Genomic DNA, 19,958 nt, shown 5'->3' on the forward strand with positions numbered 1-19,958 from the left:
AATCTATAGTCTCACTGACTTGATCAATCACTAAAACTGGGCCTTTAAATATATGAATAAAAGAAGATTCCAAAACCATTATCAAAAGACAAACGACAGTGTGAGGAAAATTATTTGTAACACATAGAACAACACATATCTCTACTATTCAAAGAACTTCTGCAACTCAGTAAGGAAAAAAAAAAAAAGAAAACTGGACAACGGTTATGAACAGGAAATTCCCAGAAGAAATCTGAATGGCCAATAAATATATGAAGAAATTGTCATCCTCGACAACAATTAGGAAAAGATATATGAAAATAACATACCTGTGATCTCCTGCAATCCTTCTACCCGAGAGGGAGACTCATTGTCCATATTTTGTAACTGAGAAAACTGAAGCTCGAAAAGGTTGTAACTCAACCAATAATTGACAGAGCTGGTCCTTGAATGCAGATTGTTTAATAACAAAATCTATGTTCGTTCTAACCTGCTGCCCTACACAAATCTTTGTAGCTCAGGTGCCCTTGGTCAAGTCACTTAACCCCTCTAATTAGCCTCGATTTTCTGTTTGGCACAGTGGGAATCACCAAGTCCCATCACATACAGTTACTGTGAGAATTAGATGAGATTTGGAACAGTGCTGACACATGGCAGATATTCAACTGATTTATTCATTCAACAAATATTTAATGACTTCATACCCTGGCCAGGCACTGTTCCAGACTTTGGAAACACAATGAAGCAAAGTGCCCTTGCCCTCATGAGGCTTACATTTTATTGAAGACAGAAGAGAAATACCATCAATAGGAAAATAAAGCATGTTAGGTAGTGAGAAGGAGAAAAATTGAGCAGGAAAGAAGGTAGAAGGGGCTACCTGCCCCACTGGGGAGGGTAAGCCTCACTGATGCGAAATATCTATCTGGGGGAAGAGCATTTGCCGCAGAGAGATCCTAGGGAGGGTTCAAGGAGCAGAGAAAAGGGCAAGTGGGGCTGGAGAGGAGAGAGCGAGGGAGGGTGTGGGATAGGTGTGCAAGGCAGAGCAGAGCAGTGATCGCGCCTTCCAGGGCACTGGATGCTCTACCCTCCGGCTTTCCGCTGAGTGAAGGATTCTGAAAAGAGAAGTGATGATCTGGCTCATATTTTGAAAGGACTACTCAGATGGCAGTGTTGAGAATAACTAAAAGGGGAAAAGGACAAAAGCCAGGAGACCAGACAGAAAGCTCATGCCAGAATCGAGGGATGAGATGAGAGTGGCTCAGACCAGGGGAGTCAGATTCTGGACGTATTTTAATGTAGAACCAAGAATTTGATGAAGGGTCGGCTGTGCGATGTGAGGGAATAGGAGGAGTTAAGGACGACTCCAAGGTTTTGGCCTGAGTAACTGGAAGAACAGAGTTGCCATTTGCTGAGATAAGTGTCCAGAACAGAGGCTTCCTGACTCAGGCGCTGCAGAACAACGAGAAATCTAGGACACTCTGGAATCTAATAGAAAGGCAAAATGGGTGGCTGCCATCAGGAAAGTGCATCATCGGTCACTGTGTTTCAGGGCAAGACTTCAGTCCCTGGGAGGGAGGCTGATTAAAAACAAGGCACCGGGATACAAGGCGGGTTACCATGGGATTCTGGCACCCAGGAACCAGACAAGAGTCCAGTTATCAGAGCTGAGGCACAAGGCCAACAACGGTGACTTGAGGCCAAATTACAGAGTGTGAGGCAGCCTCGGTCCCTCTGCCTCAGATCGTGCTGGGTCCTAGAGACAGGCGAGAGGCTGGCTGGCTAGTCAGGGGCCAGGAGGCCGGAGCCTGGGAGAGACGGCTACAACAGGAGCCAGAAGCCACACCGGCCTGCCTCCCTCTGTACCCACAGCCCTGTTATCAGGTGATGTCAGCATACAGTAGACTGACTGCAGGCCTCTGACATACTGGGCAAGGCCACAAGGCCACGTCACTCTATGAAAGGGCCAGGGGCGCAGAAATCCGAGTGCCTCGGAGAGGGAGCCCCATTTTGTATGTGTCTGAGACAGCTGCAGGGAGGCGGCAAAAGGCAGGTCCTAGAATGGGAAGGGCTGGAGGTGCTAGTTTGCCAGCAGACTGTGAAATAAAAGCGAGAAACACTGTGGGGACCAGATGGGCGGCAACTGTAGCCACCACCCTGTCACCAAAAAGAGAGAGAAACTGCAAGGGGAATAGTTCAAATAAAGAGGGGAGAAGGCGCTGCTCTTAGACTGTGGCGCTGGCGGCTGGCACGATGCGTGGTTCCACTTACAAGTACACGGTTAAGCAGAGATTAACTTGTGAGTGGTCCAAGCTGTGTCTCTTTTGCTAAGTTTGTTCTCAAGCTCCTAGATGCTCATTAAATTGTTTTCCACACACTTTCTTAGCAAGAGTATAAGACATGCCCACCAAAATACAAAGAATTTCTTTTAAAATTAAAATAAATAAGGGAGAAATATCTGTAGCAGCCCATTGCCTGATGATTCATGTATTTATTTTCCTAGTTTGTTATAAATATGTGTATAACCATTTCATCATGATTCACTATAAAGACTATAACTTCTTTAGTTGACACTAAACATGAAATTGGATTTATTTTCTAGAAACGACACATTAATAGATACTATCAAGCAATGAGAAAGTAGACCTTTGCAAACCTTCACTTTTGTTAATATGGAAATATCTGTACAAACTCCTGGGTTTTTCTTGAGCCACATTTCTCTGACAGTCACAGATTTTCTATGCATATTTGTACACAATAAATGAATGGCCTTTTCAGTTTTGATGAAAGTTCTCGACATTAAAAACATTAAAAATTTAAAGCAATGTATGAGAGGCACTGCAGAGGACCATGAAGCCCCAATGAAACGTGTGTTGCCAGCCAAGGGACGCAACTCTGCACACCAGCCTCAAGGCCCACGGTTACATTCTGTGCTTCAGTAAATATACAAACTACTTTATGTCATGAACTTTGGAGTCATTCTTGAATAGTCAGCGCTTGGGATGTTTGACCTGCAAAGGCTAAGGATCTCCTATAGTTAGTTAAGGTAATAAATACCCAAATCAATCAGAGTCAGAATTTTGTTTGGTTAAATATCTTTGCCAAAAAGCAACAAAACCACATGTGTTAATAACTTCCCAAATATTTCTACACTTTTACTGAATAATTCTACCTAAGGAAATCTGTGATCAGAAACATAGATGACTCATACACCAAGTGTGTATTATTATATTGTTCATAATAAAGAAAAATTGGAATCAACCAAAAGGTCCAACATGTAGGGAGTAATTATAAATTATAAGTCATATACGATGAAATATTATTTAGCAATAAAATTTACTTTAATAACAGGGAAATAATAATTACATAATGGCTGAAAGACAAAACAGGATATAAATATGGAGAATGATATCACCTGTATAAAAGTTGCATGAAAAATAACTAAAAAAAACACAACGCATTAAAATGGTAATTTCTAGTTGATGAAATATGGATCATTTTTAAGTTCCTTTTAGTGTTTACATATTTTCCAAATTTTGTACAATGAGCATGTATTACTTTTATAAAATAAATTAAGGTCCCAAAAATTAAGGGACCAAGCCGTAAACAAATACAATATATTACTTTTCCTGAATGTATAAGTTTAAAAATGGAACCTGAAAAAAAAAGAACACTAGAGTCAATGTTTTTCTGCTATAGTTCTTACATACACAACCTGTCCATCAAACTTGATTTCAGACTTCTTAAATGGATATTCTTTCTATTATCTCCATAAACCCAATAATATCTCACTCATAACAGGCACTCAATAAGTACTTATTAATGACTAAAGTCAGGACAAGTTACATAGTTGGTCACTGTAATAGAAAAGTGATTTTAACAGTCAAAACGAGTATCTTCCTGGCATGTGCGTAGATTTGGACAGGGTAAGAATGGCTGGGCTTTGGGGGTTGTGGCACTTGGTCTGGAAAGCCGTAGGAACAGGTGTTTGCCACAGGGAAGTGTGAAGAGTGTCCTCTGTGGCGAAAGGACAGCACCCCAAGACCAGCGACTCTCAGACTTGTTTTCTGCCCCCCCACAGAACAGGCCCCACATCCCAGCAGCTGCACCCAGGTTCCCATACTGGGTGTGCAGGGCTGTCTCCTCCAAGGGCCCTCCACTTCTAAAAATGGAAGTGAACAGCAACAATGCTGAGGTGGGGATAACTCTACTCAGCACCAATTACCTTTTCAAAATCACGTTCTTTATTAAAATTAAACTGATAATAAGTTTTACTGACTAGTAAGAACATACTACTTGTGACACAACTCACAACGGAGACTAACACTGCTGTGGGCCACTTCTCGGTGAAGAGCCACCCAACAAGCACTTCTGCCCCGGGCCTCACAGGGATGCCCTGCTTCTCACCGTAACCCTGTGAGCTAGATACTATTAACACCCTATGTTACAGAGGCAGAAACAGAGACTTTTAGACCAAAGAGGCCACCCGGCTGGTAAGCGGCAGGGCTAGAAGTCAACCCTGGATGACGCCGAAACTCATGGTTCAGAGAGGTCGCGGTGGGGGGTGGGGGGAAACAGTAACTATGAGAATAAGAGGAAACCCTCTAACATACTCACCCCGTGTCAGGCACTGCTATAAAACTATGTATATTAACTCATTTATTCCACACACCAAAACTCTGATAATGGCTTTACTACCGTCCTCATTTCATAGGTGAGGAAACTGAGGCAGAGATGTTATGATTTGCCCAAGGTCACAGGGCTGGAAAGTGGCAGAGGCTGGATTTGAAGTCCGATTCTGGCCTTTTGGCCACAATACTACGCAGCCTTGGTACTGCCCCCGAAGCTTTTATTTTAAAAAAAAACATACATTGACTCATCATTCCTTGCAGTATTTTTTTTTAATACAGCATTGGTTTTAGCCACAGGATGGACTTCTCCGGAGAAGTTCCCATCTCTTCCAACTTTTCTAGCTTAGAACCCTGAAATTAGTGGAGAACAATTGAGCCTTTTAAAGCACTGTTTGGAGGTCTGTGCTCTCTGTGAGCCCCCCGCCATTGTGTGTCTCATCGGGAGTGTGTGAACGGCGGAATGAGAGGCGGTAATATCCCAGTTCTCTTGTTCAAGCTCTCACGGATGCAGGTGTTCCTCAGTCAGTGCGTGCAGCCAACGTCTCTTCACCCCTCCTATCATTTCAAAGACGCTTATTCCTGACAACTAGACATTTATGGGTTGTCTACTTTTTCCCTTTCATTCTGTAAGGCTTCCATTCAACACACATGGTTAGATCCAAAGTTAAGGGAAAAGTACTACTCAAATCTGCATTAAAAATAGGACAGCCATATTCTTGGTCATAGCTCCTCTTTTGGGACAGATGCACATTCCGACGCTATTAAGTCAGCCCCTAACTTTCTGTGCTTCTCACTCTTTCCTGAGGCAGAAGAGAAGAACATGCTTCTGGAAGTCAAAATCAAAGGCAAACCAGTGAAAACAGAGACAGTAAAAAAATCAGTTGCAAAGTGCACATGGTTTGGGAAGTACAGATGCTACATGAATTTAGGGACAAAGTCAGAAAAATGTCATTCTCTGAGGAAAAAACTAAGACATAATAATATAAAACAGATATTAGCAATTGGTGAAAATCTTTCCTAGAAATAACACATGCTAACATCATTTGTAAGTGTGGTCTTCTAAATCTCACACAGAAGCCCAAGGTCACTACCCTATCTCATTATATCTAATAGTATTGGATAAAAGGGTATTGTTTTAGGGCTGGCAGAGAGCATGCTGTACCCAAGAGTGGGGCTGGCTAAGGTTTATTACTCTGGAAACGAAATTCCCTCTCACTTTTAAGTTTTGAGCAGATGACTATCCCACAAAAGCCACAAACTATGACGAATGGGCATGCACAGACAGAATTTAGTTAGTGGACTGGGAAGGAATCCGTTATCTTTCCACCATAGTTCCCTTAACTCACTCCAGCCCCCAAATCCCTTGGTCAGTGTCTCCATGCCTCGCATTACTCAGTTTATCCTATGGATAATTAGTATTATCCCTGTGCTACATGGGAAAAAATAGGCTTAGCGAGCTGGAAGAAATGCCCAGGACCACAGATCAAGAGTGGTGGAGTGAGGGCTGGCGCCCAGGCCTGTCCGCGCCGGGGCTGTACTCCTCACACCACGGCCTCAGCTTGGCCTGTGCCCAGAGGAAGCGGACGCTGAGGGGAAGTTCACCTTGCAAGTTGCTGCCAAACCTCCATCTGACTCTAACACAAAGGAGTTAGATGAGGGGTGGTCATGGAATATGAGGAGCTGGGAGCTGAAGGTAGAGAATTTTTGAAGACCAACAGATGGCACAAGAGCGTCTGTGGAGACTCTCATCTGTGACTCAAGACAACCACTGCAGGACGCTCTCCGATATTCCACAATCATTCATGGCTTCATGAGCAGACGTCCTTCACTGAGGGGCAGCGGCCAGATGCAGGCTGCCCAGACCTCAGGACACAAAGCTGATGGCACTAAACAAGGACTCAGTGCACCCCGATCTTCTATGGAGGGGCCGATTTATTCGTTTCTATGTTTCCTGTGCCTCATACAGAAATATATGTGTATTTCTGCCACCATAGTATGTGCTCAAGAAATATTTGCTGAATATATGTATTATTTATCTATTAATTAATGAGAAGTGAAAAAAGAAGAGAAGTTAACTCCTCTCTCAGAGGTGGGAGGGAGCAGGACACAAAACCCTCCCAGGGCTTGTTCATTCAGGTGTCCACCTAACTTGTGTGTGTGTGTGTGTTTTGTATGTATATACTATAATTTAAGGATGAGCCCTTCCACACAGCTTTACAAATTAGCTGCCACGTTTTATTGAGTGAAATTCTGCAAACTAGAGATTTAATTTTGCAGACACCCTCTTTTGAAATGCATATTCCTCAGAGTAGCTAAAATTTTTTATATGAAATCCATTCAGAATACTTATAATCCAAATAGGCACATCAGCCGAGACACAGAAATCTGATTGGCTGATGAAGGACAGGAGGGAGGGAAAGAGCACCTTAAAGGCTTAAGGGATGGTGAGAACTTCATCCAGTGCTGAGACTGGGGGCAGCATGAGCTCGCTAACCGCCCGAGCGGCGCTGACCAATACAGTAGCCAGCAGCCACGTGTGGCTATTGAGCACTCGAAATGGGGCTTATGTGACCGAGAAACCGAATTTCTAACTTTGTTTAATCTTAATTGAAGTTTAAACAGTCACATATAGCTAGTCACTACCATATTGGACAGCACAGGTCTGGGGGCGGGGGGAGGTAAGAAGAGCAGAGGAAAAATAGAGGTAGAAAGTGATAAGTAAAAACTTCCTACTTCAAGATTGTTCCTAAGCACTCTTTGTGTTCATAAATGACGGCTGCTTGGTACGGGACAGTCTCCAAAGCTCTTCTGCACGTATTCTGCACTCATTAGGTCCTTGTAACAAGCTGGTCAAGTAACTGTCATTGTCATCATTTATAGGTGAGGTTCGGAGAAGTCTGTGATTTGCCAGCGGACACTCAGTGGGAGGGTGTCTGCAGCCCCTCAGGTGGGTCAACTGCACAGCTGTCCAGACGGCACCCAGGAACCTCAGCTCTCCCTGCTCTGCATGATCGGCATGGCTATTCAATGAGAATCAGCCTCTCATGCTTCACTACCTCAGCTTCTCAGCTCCTAGGAGTGTTCCCGGTGCTGTGCGCGAGGTGGGCACATCTCAGCCCTTGGTCCAAATCAGCTGCTGCCGCCCTTCCCCTCGGCGGGCCCTCCCAGCCTACAGGGAGGAGGCCAAGGGTATGGCGGAGCTCAGAGAGGGGAGCTTCGACTGGAGAGGGTGAGGGCGTTTCAGATTATGCCTGACGGTACCTATATTCTACTCATGATGTGACTAAATTCAAAGAAGCAGCTCTCAACATGTCGCATACAAATATGCATCCACGCCTGGATTTTCTGTGAGAAGAGAGAAGAGATCTCAAAGGCTGCTGAGAGGCTGCTTGAGGATTAAGGGAGCAATGGCAAGAAATAGGTATGTCAAATTACTCCTTTTCTGCCTGTCTTATGTTATGCCAGGTTACTGAAACATCTTCCACAATTTCCCTTGACTGTATTTTACACACTCAGAAAACCAGGCATAAGAAGGTAAGGGAAATTTTTAAAAAAATATTTAACACAAACATAAATAAATGTAAACCGTCCAAGGCCAAGAATTCTTGACATAGGATCAAAATACATGCAAAAATGAGTGTGATATGTTTGAAATTATCCCCAATAAGAAGATTTTTAAAAAGAGTAGTGAATGATTCAACAAAGAGATAGGAAACATAAAAAGGAACCAGTCACAAATGAAGAATACAATAACTGAAGTGAAGAATACTTTAGATAGAAACAATAGATTAGATGAAACAGAGGATCAAATTAGCAATTTGGAAGATAGGTAGCAGAAAACACCTAATCAGAACAGCAAAAAGAAAAAAGAATCCAAAAAAAATAAGGAGCGTTTAAGGGGCCTCTGGGACAACATCAAGTGTACCAACAGCTGCATCATAGGGGTACCAGAAGGAGAAGAGCGACAGCTAGGAACTGAAAACCTACTTGAAAACATAACGACTGAAAACTTTCTTAACCAGGCAAAGGAAACAGATATACAAGCCCAGGAAGCAGAGAATCCCAAACAAGATGAACCCAAACAGGCCCACACCAACACACGTTCATAATTAAAATGCCAAAGGTTAAAGACAAAGAGAGAATCTTAAAAGCAGCAAGGGAAAAGCAGTTAGTTACTTACAAGGGAGCTACCATAAGATTGTCAGTTGATTTCTCAACAGAAACTTTGCAGGCCAGAAGGGATTGGCACAAAATATTCAAGTGATGAAAAGCAACGACTTACAACCAAGATTACTCTACCTAGCAGGCTATGATTTAGAATCGAAGGACAGGTACAGAGCTTTCCAGACAAGAAAAAACTAAAGGAATTCATTACCACCAAACCAGTATTACAAAAAGTGTTAAAGAGACTTATTTAAGAAGAAAAAAAAGGATCAAAAATATGAATAATAAAATGGCAATAACTACATATCTATCAACAATTACTTTCAATGTAAATGGATTAAATGCTCCAACCAAAAAACATTGGGTAGCTGAATAGATACGAAGATAAGACCCTTACATATGCTGTCTACAAGAAACTCACTTTAGATCAAAAGACACACAGACTGAAAGTAAAGGGATGGAAAAAGCTATTTCATGAAAATGGAAAACAATGGCTGGGGTAGCAATGCTTATACCAGACAAAATAGATTTTAAAACAAAGGTATAACAAGAGACAAAGAAGAACCTAGTAATTCCACTTCTGGGTATTTATCTGAAGAAACCCAAAGCACTCATTCAAAAAGACATATGCACCTATAATGTTCACTGCAGCACTATTTACAATAACCAAGACATGGAAGCAACCTAAGTGTCTATCAATAGATGAATGGATGAAGAAGATGTGTACATATACACAGTGGAATATTACTTAGATCTAAAAAAGAATCAAATCTTGCCATCTGCAACAACATGGATGGACCTAGAGAGTGGTATGCTCAGTGAAATAAGTCAGAGAAAGGCAAATACCATATGATTTCACTTATATGTGGAATCTAGAAAACAAAATAAACAAAAACAAACTCATAGATACAGAGTACATTTTGATGGTAGTCATATGAAATGGAGGGTTGGAGGGAAGGGTGAAGGGGGACGGGATTTCGAGGTACAAATTGGTAGTTACAAAATAGTCATGGGGATATAAAGTATAGCATAAGGAATATAGTCAATAATTTTGTAATAACAATGTATGGTGTCAGATAGGGACTAGATTTATCAGGGCGATCACTTCGTAAGTTATATAAATGTCTAATCACTATGTTGTACACCTGAAACTAATATAATATTGCATGTTAACTGTAATTGAAAATTAATTTAAAAAATTTTAAATACATAAAAATGTAAAGAAGAAGAAGAAGAAGAAGAAGAAGAAGAAGAAGAAGAAGAAGAAGAAGAAGAAGAAAAAAGTTAATGAGAACATGTGTACGTGTGTATATATTTTGCTCAGGAGGGATCCATAGCTTTCATCAGATTTTCAAAGCAAAGGCGAATCTTTTAGCTCCTTTTCTCATGCTTTATAGTTTTTTTAATAAACTTCTTATAAATTTCTTAAATGTTTTGTACTATATACATATTTTTAAGCTATTATAAATGTAATCTTTTTCCCCTTTATGTGTTATTCTAACTTGCCACAGATAATATATCTAATAGTTTTTTTAAATAATTAAAAAAAATTTCAAATGGTTGGCTTTTTAATTTAAATTTAATTACTGATGACAATTTTTTATCAATTATGTTTAGATTCCATTTCTCCTTTTTTAATTTACTAAGAATTTCTTTAGCCTACTATAAAATCAATTTATGCATACAACTCACAAACTCACACACACATAGAGATACACACATCTGATGAACAAATAGTGAAAACAACCCAAATGTCCAATAATAAGGAAGCAGTTAAACTGTGGTACATCCATGTGATAGAATATTGTAAGTCACTAGAAATAATGTTTTTGAAGACCATTTAAATATATAGAAAAATGCTCATGACATAAAAAAGATACAAAACCATACATGCAATATGATGCTGATTTTGTTAAAAATATTTATAGTCACAGCAAAACCACTGAAAGAAAAAAGCCAAAATGTGAACAGAATAGGGATGTTACCTGTTTTCTATAAGCCAGTGTCACTTTTATAATAAGGAAAAAAAATGTTGGTTTTAAAATTTGTGAATATCTGAAAATAGTATCTTACCTTTTTAGAGAACAAATTATAGAGAATAAATTTTGGTATATAGTAATTCTGATTTGTTAACGTTATCACTCTTCTTTATCTTTATTTTGAATGTTGGCTCAACCACTATAGAGAATTAAAAATCTATAGCTGTGCTACTGTCACATCCTCAGTTTACTAGGTTTTGCTTTTCGCAATTTGTTGCTATGTTATTTCATTATATAAAAGTCAAATAATGCTATGACAATTACCAAATACATACACCAACCATAAAGGGTTTTTATGAAGATTAATAATCTACATAGAGAGCTTAATGCAGTGTCTGGCACACAGCACGTACTCAATAAATGTTGCCTATTAGTACTAGCAGTATTTTAAGATTAATATTGCTATTTAAGTTTTCCCTTTGTTTGAATTTAACTGACATATCTCGTCAATCATTTTTTAAAAAAGAATCTTAAAAATTGTAACGGAAATACAGCAAAGGAAAGCCGCTGAAATTGAACTAGGAGTCTAAAGCTTGATTTTTAGGTTGTGGATCTCTTACATACTTGCGATGCAGACTCTAGATCTCATTACACCCACTCACATTGGTAGTGGGCCTCAAAAAAATCACTGTTCTGGATCTGGCCTTCCAAGCCTTTACTGCCATGCAACAGGGCTTTCTCCCCTTAGTCACCAGATTGTTCACTAAATTAGTGAGAACTTATAAATCCTCAGTTATAAATAAGATGACGTAATTTTGTTAAAATGTAGTAGTCAGAAATGTAAAAAGTGCGATTCGTTTTTTACAATAAATTTGAAAGGACTGGGTGGGTTGTATGAGGGCTATGAAAGGCTATAGCTATACCCAGATAGCCCGATACAGAGTCCTCAGTCTCTCTCTGTAGCTGCGTGGCTATCAGACCACACAGCCAATAGGTGCCCTAGCTGTTCTGCACGCTGGAACATGCTAGAGAATGATTATCCCTCCCCTAACCAGAAGAGACCGCCCTAGCCCTCAGAGAAGGTAATGCCCACTTCCTCCTCTCTGCCTTCAATGTCCATAGGTCAGGCCCTGCCTAGAGATATGAGGGCTGTGACCCCAGCCACCCTGACTGATGACCCACCCCTTGCTAAGGATTATCAGAAGGCAGTCTGAAAAGCTTGCTTTGGTTTACTCATCTGATAAGTCTGTGTTCTCTGATAAGGGCCCAGTGGGTTAGAGGAAGAGAATGTGCTTTCAGATCCTCCATGAGGATAGAAAATTGGTTTTTAACCAATATTAAAATAGTACTATGCTTACCAACTAATGTAGTAAAATAACAGACGTGAATTCATTTTGTAAACTCCAAAGTGATCTCTAAACATGAAAGGAAGAGGACTGTGTTGAAATAATTAAAATTAACTAGAATCAAAACCTGTGCTTCTAGACCATGTTCATGGATTGGAAAACTCAGTATTATTAAGACATCAGTTCTCCCCAACATGATCTACAGATTCAATGCAACCCCATTTAAAATCCCAGCAGGCTTTCTTGTAGAAATCAACAAGCTGATTCTAAAATTTTATGGACAAGCAAAGAAACTAAAATCAGCAAGACAACTTTGAAAAAGAACAAGTTTGAGGAACTCCCACTACCTGATTCCCAGCCTTCCTATAAAGGAATAGCAATCAAGACAGCATGGTATCAGCAAAATGATAGACACAGAGACAAATGGAACAGAAGACCGAGTCCAGAAACAGACCCATACACACACGGTCAAGTCCTTTCAACAAAGGAACCAAGGCAATTCAGTAGGGAAAGGAAAGTCTTCTCAACAAATGGTGCTAAAATAATTCAACATCCATGTGTAAAAAGAGTGGTCTTCACCCATACTTTGCACCACATAAAAATAAATTAACTTGAAATTACCTAAGTATAAAACCTGAAACTATAAAACTTCTAGAAAAACACAGGGAAAAAATGTCTGTGACCCTGAGTTAAGCAAAGAATTCTTAGAAAAGACGTACAAAAGGCACAAATCATAAAAGAACAAAATGATAAATTGGACTTCATCAAAATTAAAAACATCTGCTCTTCAAGAATTTGTTAAGAAAATGAAGACAAGCCACAGACTGGAAGAAAATACTTGTAAAATACTGATCAGATAAAGAAATGGTATCCAAAATATATTTAAAAAAGAAAAACTCTCACAACATTGTAATAAGAAAATGAACAACTCAATTTTAAAACTGGGCAGAAAAATTTGAACAGACACTTCACCAAAGAAGGTATAAGAATGGAAAATAAGCACACAAAAAGATACTCAACATTATTAGTCATTTAAAAAATGCAAATAAAACCACAATGAGATACCACCACACATGGATTACAATGACCAAAAGTTTTAAAACTGAAATACCACCATCTCACACCCATTAGGATGCCTACTATGAAGAGGAAAAAAAAATGCCAGAAAATAACAAGTGCTGACAACGATGTAGAGAAATTAGAACTCTTGCACACTGTTAGTGGGAATGCAAAATGGTGCAGTGACCATGGAAAAGAGTTCGGGAGCTCCTCAAAAAATTAAACACAGAATTACCATGTGATCTAGCAATCCCACTTCTGGGTATATAACCAAAATAATTGAAAACAGGATTTCAAAGAGATGTTTACACACCCATGTACATAACAGCATTATTCACAATAGCCAAGAAGTGAAAGAAACCCACATGTCCATCAATGGATGAATGGATAAACAGAATGTAGCTTATACATACGATGGAGTATTATTCAGCCTTAAAAAGGAAGGAAATCCTGTCACATGCTATAACATGAATGATCCTAAATAATAAGCCAGTCACAAAAAGGCAAGTGCTGTATGATTCCACTTAGATGAGGTATGTAGAGGAGTCAAACTGACAGAGACGGAAAGTTGAATGGTGGCTGCCAGGGGCTGGGGAATGGGAAGGCGGAGTTGTTGTCTAATGGGTACCCAGTTTTAGCTTTATAAGATGAAAAGACTGGAAACTAGTTGTGCAACAATTGAATATACTTAACACTACTGAAGTTACATTTAAAAATGGCTAACATGATAAGTTCTATGTTGTGTTTTTCACCACAATTTAAAAAAAAATGCCAAAGGCTGGAGAGAGAAGGTAGTTACTGGAACTCTCATACATTTGCTGGTGGGACTGCAAAATAGTATAGCCACTTTGTAAAACAGTTTGGCAGTTTCTTATAAAGTAAAATATACACTTACCATATGATCTAGAAGTTCCACTACTAGGTGTTTACACAAAAATTGTATGTCTATAATATCTTTATATTTTGTCTATTATATCTTTACTCACAATTGCCAAAAGACGGAAACAATCCAAATGCCCATTAACTGATAAATGGATAAACAAATTATAGTACCTCCATGTACTAGAGTACTACTCAGCGATAAAAAAGGAATAAGCTACTGATAAATGCAATGTAGTAAGTTGAATTATGTTCCCCAAAAAGATTATGCTCAACTCCTAATCACAAGTACCTGTGAACATGGCCTTATTTGGGAAAAGACTCTTTGCAGATGTAACCAAGTTAAGATGAGGTCATCCTGGATTGACAGGGGGCCCTAAATCCAATGACTCGTGTCTTTAGAAAAGAAGGGAGAGGGAGATTTGGACACAGAGACACAGACAAACAGAAAAGAAGGTCATATGCAATGGAGGCAGAGAGTGGAGTGATGGAGTTACAAGTCAAGGGACACGGAGAACTGGCAGAACCAATAGAAGCTGGAAGAGACAAAGAAGGATTCTTCCCTGGAGCCTTCGGACAGCATGGCCTGCTGACACTTTGATTTCAGATTTCCAGTCTCAGAAATGCCTGTTGTTTTAAGCCATCCAGTTTATGGTACTTTGTTACAGCAGCCCTGGGAAACTAATACATGCAACAACATGGATGAGTCTCAAATGCCATGTGCTAAATGAAAGAAGAACCCAAAAGACTACATATTTTTTATTCCACTTATAAGACACACTGGAAAAGGCAAAACTACAGATCAGTCGTTCCAAAGGCTGGAGGTAGAAGATGGAAACAGATTACAAAGGAACATAGGGAACTTTTGGGGGGAATGGAACTGTTCTATATCTTAATTACGGTGCTGATTATTCAACACAGAACTGAATACCTAAAAAAGGTCAATTATAACTTACAGTATGTAAGTTACACCTCAAAAATATTTACTTTAAAAATATCTAGGGGCAGTCGGTTAGCTCAGTTGGTTAGAGTGTGGTGCTCTTAACAACAAGGTTGCCAGTTCAATACCCACATGGGCCACTGTGAGATGCACCCTCCACAACTAGAGTGAAATAACTACTTGACTTGGAGCTGATGGGTCCTGGAAAAACACTTAAATAAAATTTTTTAAAAAGTTAAAAAAAAAAATATCTGTGCTTCTGTGATTTCCTTTTTTTCTCAGTTTGTCAAGATCCTGGGAAGAGGGTTCATACTGGCCTAATCAGGGATAATATGCGGATCAAAATAATAATAATAATTATTATAACCCATGGAACAAAATAAGAAACCACAAAACCATAGAGAGAGATAAATAAATAAATAAATAAACGTATAAATTGAAAGTTGATGAGGATCAGGATAAAGTATCTCCTCACAAAATATTTATTAATTACAAAGGGGAAGCATAATTTTAAAGTGGAGAAGACTGACAGATACCACCTTTATTAAGTGATAAAAGTGACCATCATTAGTAATAAGACAACTGAAAATCACCCACAATAACAGCATCGCTTCTGTGCTATTCCTGCCAAAGATGCATAATGTGAATTTAACCATGAAGAAACATCAGACAAACCCCAACTGAGGGACACTCTACAAAATAAGTGGTCTGTAATCTTCAAAGGTGGCAAGGTAACAAAAGTCAAAAGAAATTTTTTTTCATGTCAAAAATAAAAGACTGAAAAACTGTTCCAGACTGAAAGAGACTAAAGATAATAACTAAATATGTGTGATTTTGAACTAGATCCTTTTGCCGCAGAGGCAGTAATAGGACATTTGATGAAACTTGAACAAGATCTGAGATCAGATGGCAATAATGTTTCACTGATTTTGATGACTATGTTTTAGTTATGTAGGACAATGTCTTTGCTTGTAGGAAACACAAAGTCAAGTATTTCGGAGTGATATGGAATCAGGTCAGGAAATTATTCTCAAGGGGAAAAAAGTTATCTGTACAATACTTCCAACTTTTATGTAAGTTTGTGATTATTTCAAAGTTTAAAAAAAAAGTATTCAAAGAAATAATCCTGGGAAGACCAAGAGCTGTCTGTCACTTTATCCCATTTCCAAACGCAACAAGAGAGGGTCATGATAGTAAATTCTGTATTCCTCTGAAGTTGACAATAAAATGCCACAGAATCAGGAGCTCAAACACAGCAAACCTTTCTGAAGCATGAAATCCAGTATAGCAGAGATCTACTTAATTTGGATACTGAATGATCCAATAGGCCAACATATAAGAAGTTTGATCGATACAGGCAGACATCTAACATAGGCAGTTAAAGTGAGATTCCAGTGTATATTAAAGACAAGATTCCAGTGTCATAGGTATAAAAATATGCTCATATTGTTTAATATTAGCACTCTCAAATGGAAGTCCCCAATTTAAATAATACTTTTGCTTTATAGGACATCATCAAACAAATGAACCCAGTTTTCACAACAAAGAAAGAAGACTGTACTTTTTAAATGGAGAGGCATCCAAATGAATCAAGTTCTGCTTCATCTTAAAGTTGATATCTCAACAGCAAATCTTAAATTGTGTAATAGAATGAATGAATGACAGGCTAATTTTTCGGAGAATAGGATATCTGAGTAAGTGTAACTCGGATCTTAACAAAAGCATCATGTACCATTGTCTAAAACACCAATTTCACATTGTTTTGAACAAGGCCCTTCATGGATATGAATGATTAAGGCACCTATGACACTGCACTACTTTCAATGTAACATAGACCACTTACCTATGCCTTAGATCTGCGCTGTCCAATATTGTAGAAACCAGCCATGTGAAGGCAGTGAAATGTGGCTAGTCCAAATTGAGATGTGCTTTAAGTGTAAAATACACACCAGATTTCAAAGACTTAGCACAAAAAATAATGTGAAATAGTTCATTAATGTTTTTTTACATTGATTACATGTTGAAATGACAGTATGTTGGAATATATTGAGTTAAATAATTATTTCATTTATTTAAGTAATATTAAAATTAATCCCACCTGTGTTTTTTTTCTTTACTGCGGCTACTAAAATAACTTAAATTACATATGTTGCTACATTATATTTCCACTGGACAGTGCTGCCTTAGACGATTTGTGAAACAACACTGTCTTATGCTCCAGAAACTAGGAAAGAGAATAATGATGGACTTCCCAGAAGAACACTGAACTGTATGTAGGCCAGGTTTAGGCTTCAAGATCTAATCTTTTTAAGGATAATCTCTGCCTATCTTTTTACAGTTCACCCAGCTTATTGAAGTAAATATCTGGAGGTACCTGAAACTCGGATGCACTGCTACGCAGCTGGCTCACATTCGGTAAGGACCCGCCATGGTACTGTGTCAGGCGCAGTTGCTGAAGCTTCTGAAATTGAACCTGGAAACAAAGTTGAGAGGTTCAGCTTTGAGAGATGACAGCAAAGGTCTGAAGGAATCATCAAAGTATGGAGTGTTGTAGTGAAATGGTTCAAGAATGAAAGTCTTGGTTTCGATTTCTTCTCTACCTAAAACCGTCAGGTTTCGGGTGATTTGTGGTTTTTGATCAGTCTATCTCTGGAAAGAATTTACCCATGTTCCAAATGTCCCGTGTGTCATGATGGTAAGTCCCTCTTGCGAGATCTCTGAGTGTATGAGTAGGTGTGCGGGCACAATCAGCAATAAAAGAATTTCTTGAAGAAAACCTAAGCCACTATCTACGACTCTGTGACATTAACTGTTTTTCCTTCTCCATGCTCCTTTCCAGTCACTTACCTTTGTGTGTAATAACTGTATAGTTGTGATCATAACATAGGTACAACCGTAAACCTTTTCTATGATATTACATAATCATATTTAATGGCAACCTAACATTTCTCCTTCTGAATTATTTCCTTAGGTCACATTCCAAAGAGTGATTACTAAGTCTCTGGGTATGGGCCGTTTGATGTCTCTCCACACAGGCTGCAGAAATGTTTTTCTAAAGAGTATACCAATGTATGTATGAGAAAGCGTTTCACCAAAAAAACCTCACTAACACCGGATATGATCATTCATTGGTGGAAGGAAGGAGGCCGATTCAACAGGTATTAGATGGTATCCCATATGCCTTTCTTCTTCAAGTTCTTCCTTGCTTCATTTTTCAAAAGGCAGTAAACTGGTTACAGTTCTTGTAAACCCCAAAGTGGTCCAATTTGGTCTTTAAGAGTTCTCTTTCTAAAATAATAAATTACCTCTGTGGTTACATAACCCTTGGCACTTACAATTCATGTAAAGAAGAAAGGGTAAATGGGAACCCCGAAGCAGATTTTTACCCTTTCGTTACTCCGTCTTTGTCTAATAAAACAAATGAGCAGATCTGCATCTCACTGTGCACCTCATCCCTAACGCTCTCCACAACCACCAAGGGAGACAGCGTTATCCCACTTTTATAGACCTGGAGACCCAGACTCAGGGAAGTGCAGAGACTTGTACAAGGTTACAAAGCTACAGGAAGCGGAGCTATGGTGGTCTAACTCAAAAGCCACAGTCTTTCTTATTTCTGCCATGTTCTTTTCCTTTTTATCATTTCTCCCTCAATGATCATACTGTTTACAAGTTCAGAGAAAAGTGAAATTCGGTTGATCAAAAGCATTGCTGAGCCCATGAAGCTCTGATTTTGTTTTGTTTTTGCATTAATTGTAAAAACTTTCAAATATATACAAAATAGAAATAAGTATAATGAAACCACTTATCCAGCTTCAACAATGATCCCAACTACGTCCAATCTTGATTCATCTTTACCTCCAACCCTACTCACGGCATCCCACTGAGAAATCCCAGGCATCACATCATTCCATACTTCAATATGCATCTCCAAAAGATAAGGACTTGTATGTGTTCAGAAGTTTTAAAGGCATACAAAACACTTTGGCAGCCTTAACTTCCTTACAGCCACAGAATGTGATTTCTCAAACTACTGCAATGGGAGATGGTTATCATCTATCCATCAAAACCCAGATCTGAGAGTCAAATCTGAGGAGGAGGACATGGTGCGCTTTCCCATCTATCAGCTGAGTTATAAGAATAAAGTCTCGGCTTTTGATCTTAACATTCTCAAAGCACTTACAGAAGCATTTGACTCTATCCTTGAAATTCTCTAGACAAAATTTTCACACACCCCCACCTAAAGCCTCAGAATCTTCTTCCATCAATCCCTCCATTTATTCACTTACATAAAAACATTTAACTGTATGTCAGGTACTGTCCAGGCCCTGGCTTACTAAGATGAATGCATGCCAAAGTTCAGGCCTTCAGAGAGTTCTCACAAAGGCTTCGACTCTTACCCCAAAGCCTTGACACTTCAACCAAGCTAAGTTCTACATCTTGCTGGAAAGCTGCCTTCCCCGGAGCCGAAGGCCCTCTCGTGGTCTCCCGGATTTGCTCTACCTCCCAAAGTGCCTGTATCGAGAGTCTTCAGAGACCGTTGCACCACAGTAGTAAGAGCACTGGATCTGGAATTGAAGACCGGACTTTGTAACCTGGAGCTGCCCTGTGGTTGGGCAAATTATTTTGCCGTCCACTTCACAAAGACAATGTATGGATTAAGAGAGAGAACAGTATTCACAGTGGTATATAAAATGTAAAGATCTGGACAACCTCTCAAAATATTATCATTATTGTTGATATTCTCAATGACCTCCTAAACCCTTGAGAAATTTTTATATTTTCCTTTCTTGAGACGTAGAATCATGAACTAAAAGAACCTTAGAGACTGTCTGTGACACCGTCATGCTTACTGATGATGAAAATGAGGACCGAGGAATGATTAGCCTGAGGCAGAGGTCACAGACTGGCAGGCCGTAGGCCACATTTAGCCTAGAGCTCTCTACATGACCCACAGGATATTGACCCACACTCAATGTTTTACACT

At 39.3% G+C, this 19,958-nt stretch overlaps 1 protein-coding gene across 2 annotated transcripts in view; it reads right to left on the reverse strand.

The window, feature by feature from the left end:
• Window positions 1-19,958, reverse strand: part of CRTC3 (CREB regulated transcription coactivator 3) — a 78,510-nt gene that overhangs the window by 52,872 nt on the left and 5,680 nt on the right. For both annotated transcript variants that reach the window (XM_074318253.1, XM_019716109.2), the window contains exon 2: window positions 17,349-17,447. In XM_074318253.1, coding sequence (XP_074174354.1) covers window positions 17,349-17,447 — 99 coding nt within the window. The remainder of the gene's footprint in view (window positions 1-17,348; window positions 17,448-19,958) is intronic.

The sequence above is a fragment of the Rhinolophus sinicus genome, linkage group LG13, assembly GCF_036562045.2.
Source record: "Rhinolophus sinicus isolate RSC01 linkage group LG13, ASM3656204v1, whole genome shotgun sequence".
Taxonomy (NCBI): Eukaryota; Metazoa; Chordata; class Mammalia; order Chiroptera; family Rhinolophidae; genus Rhinolophus; species Rhinolophus sinicus.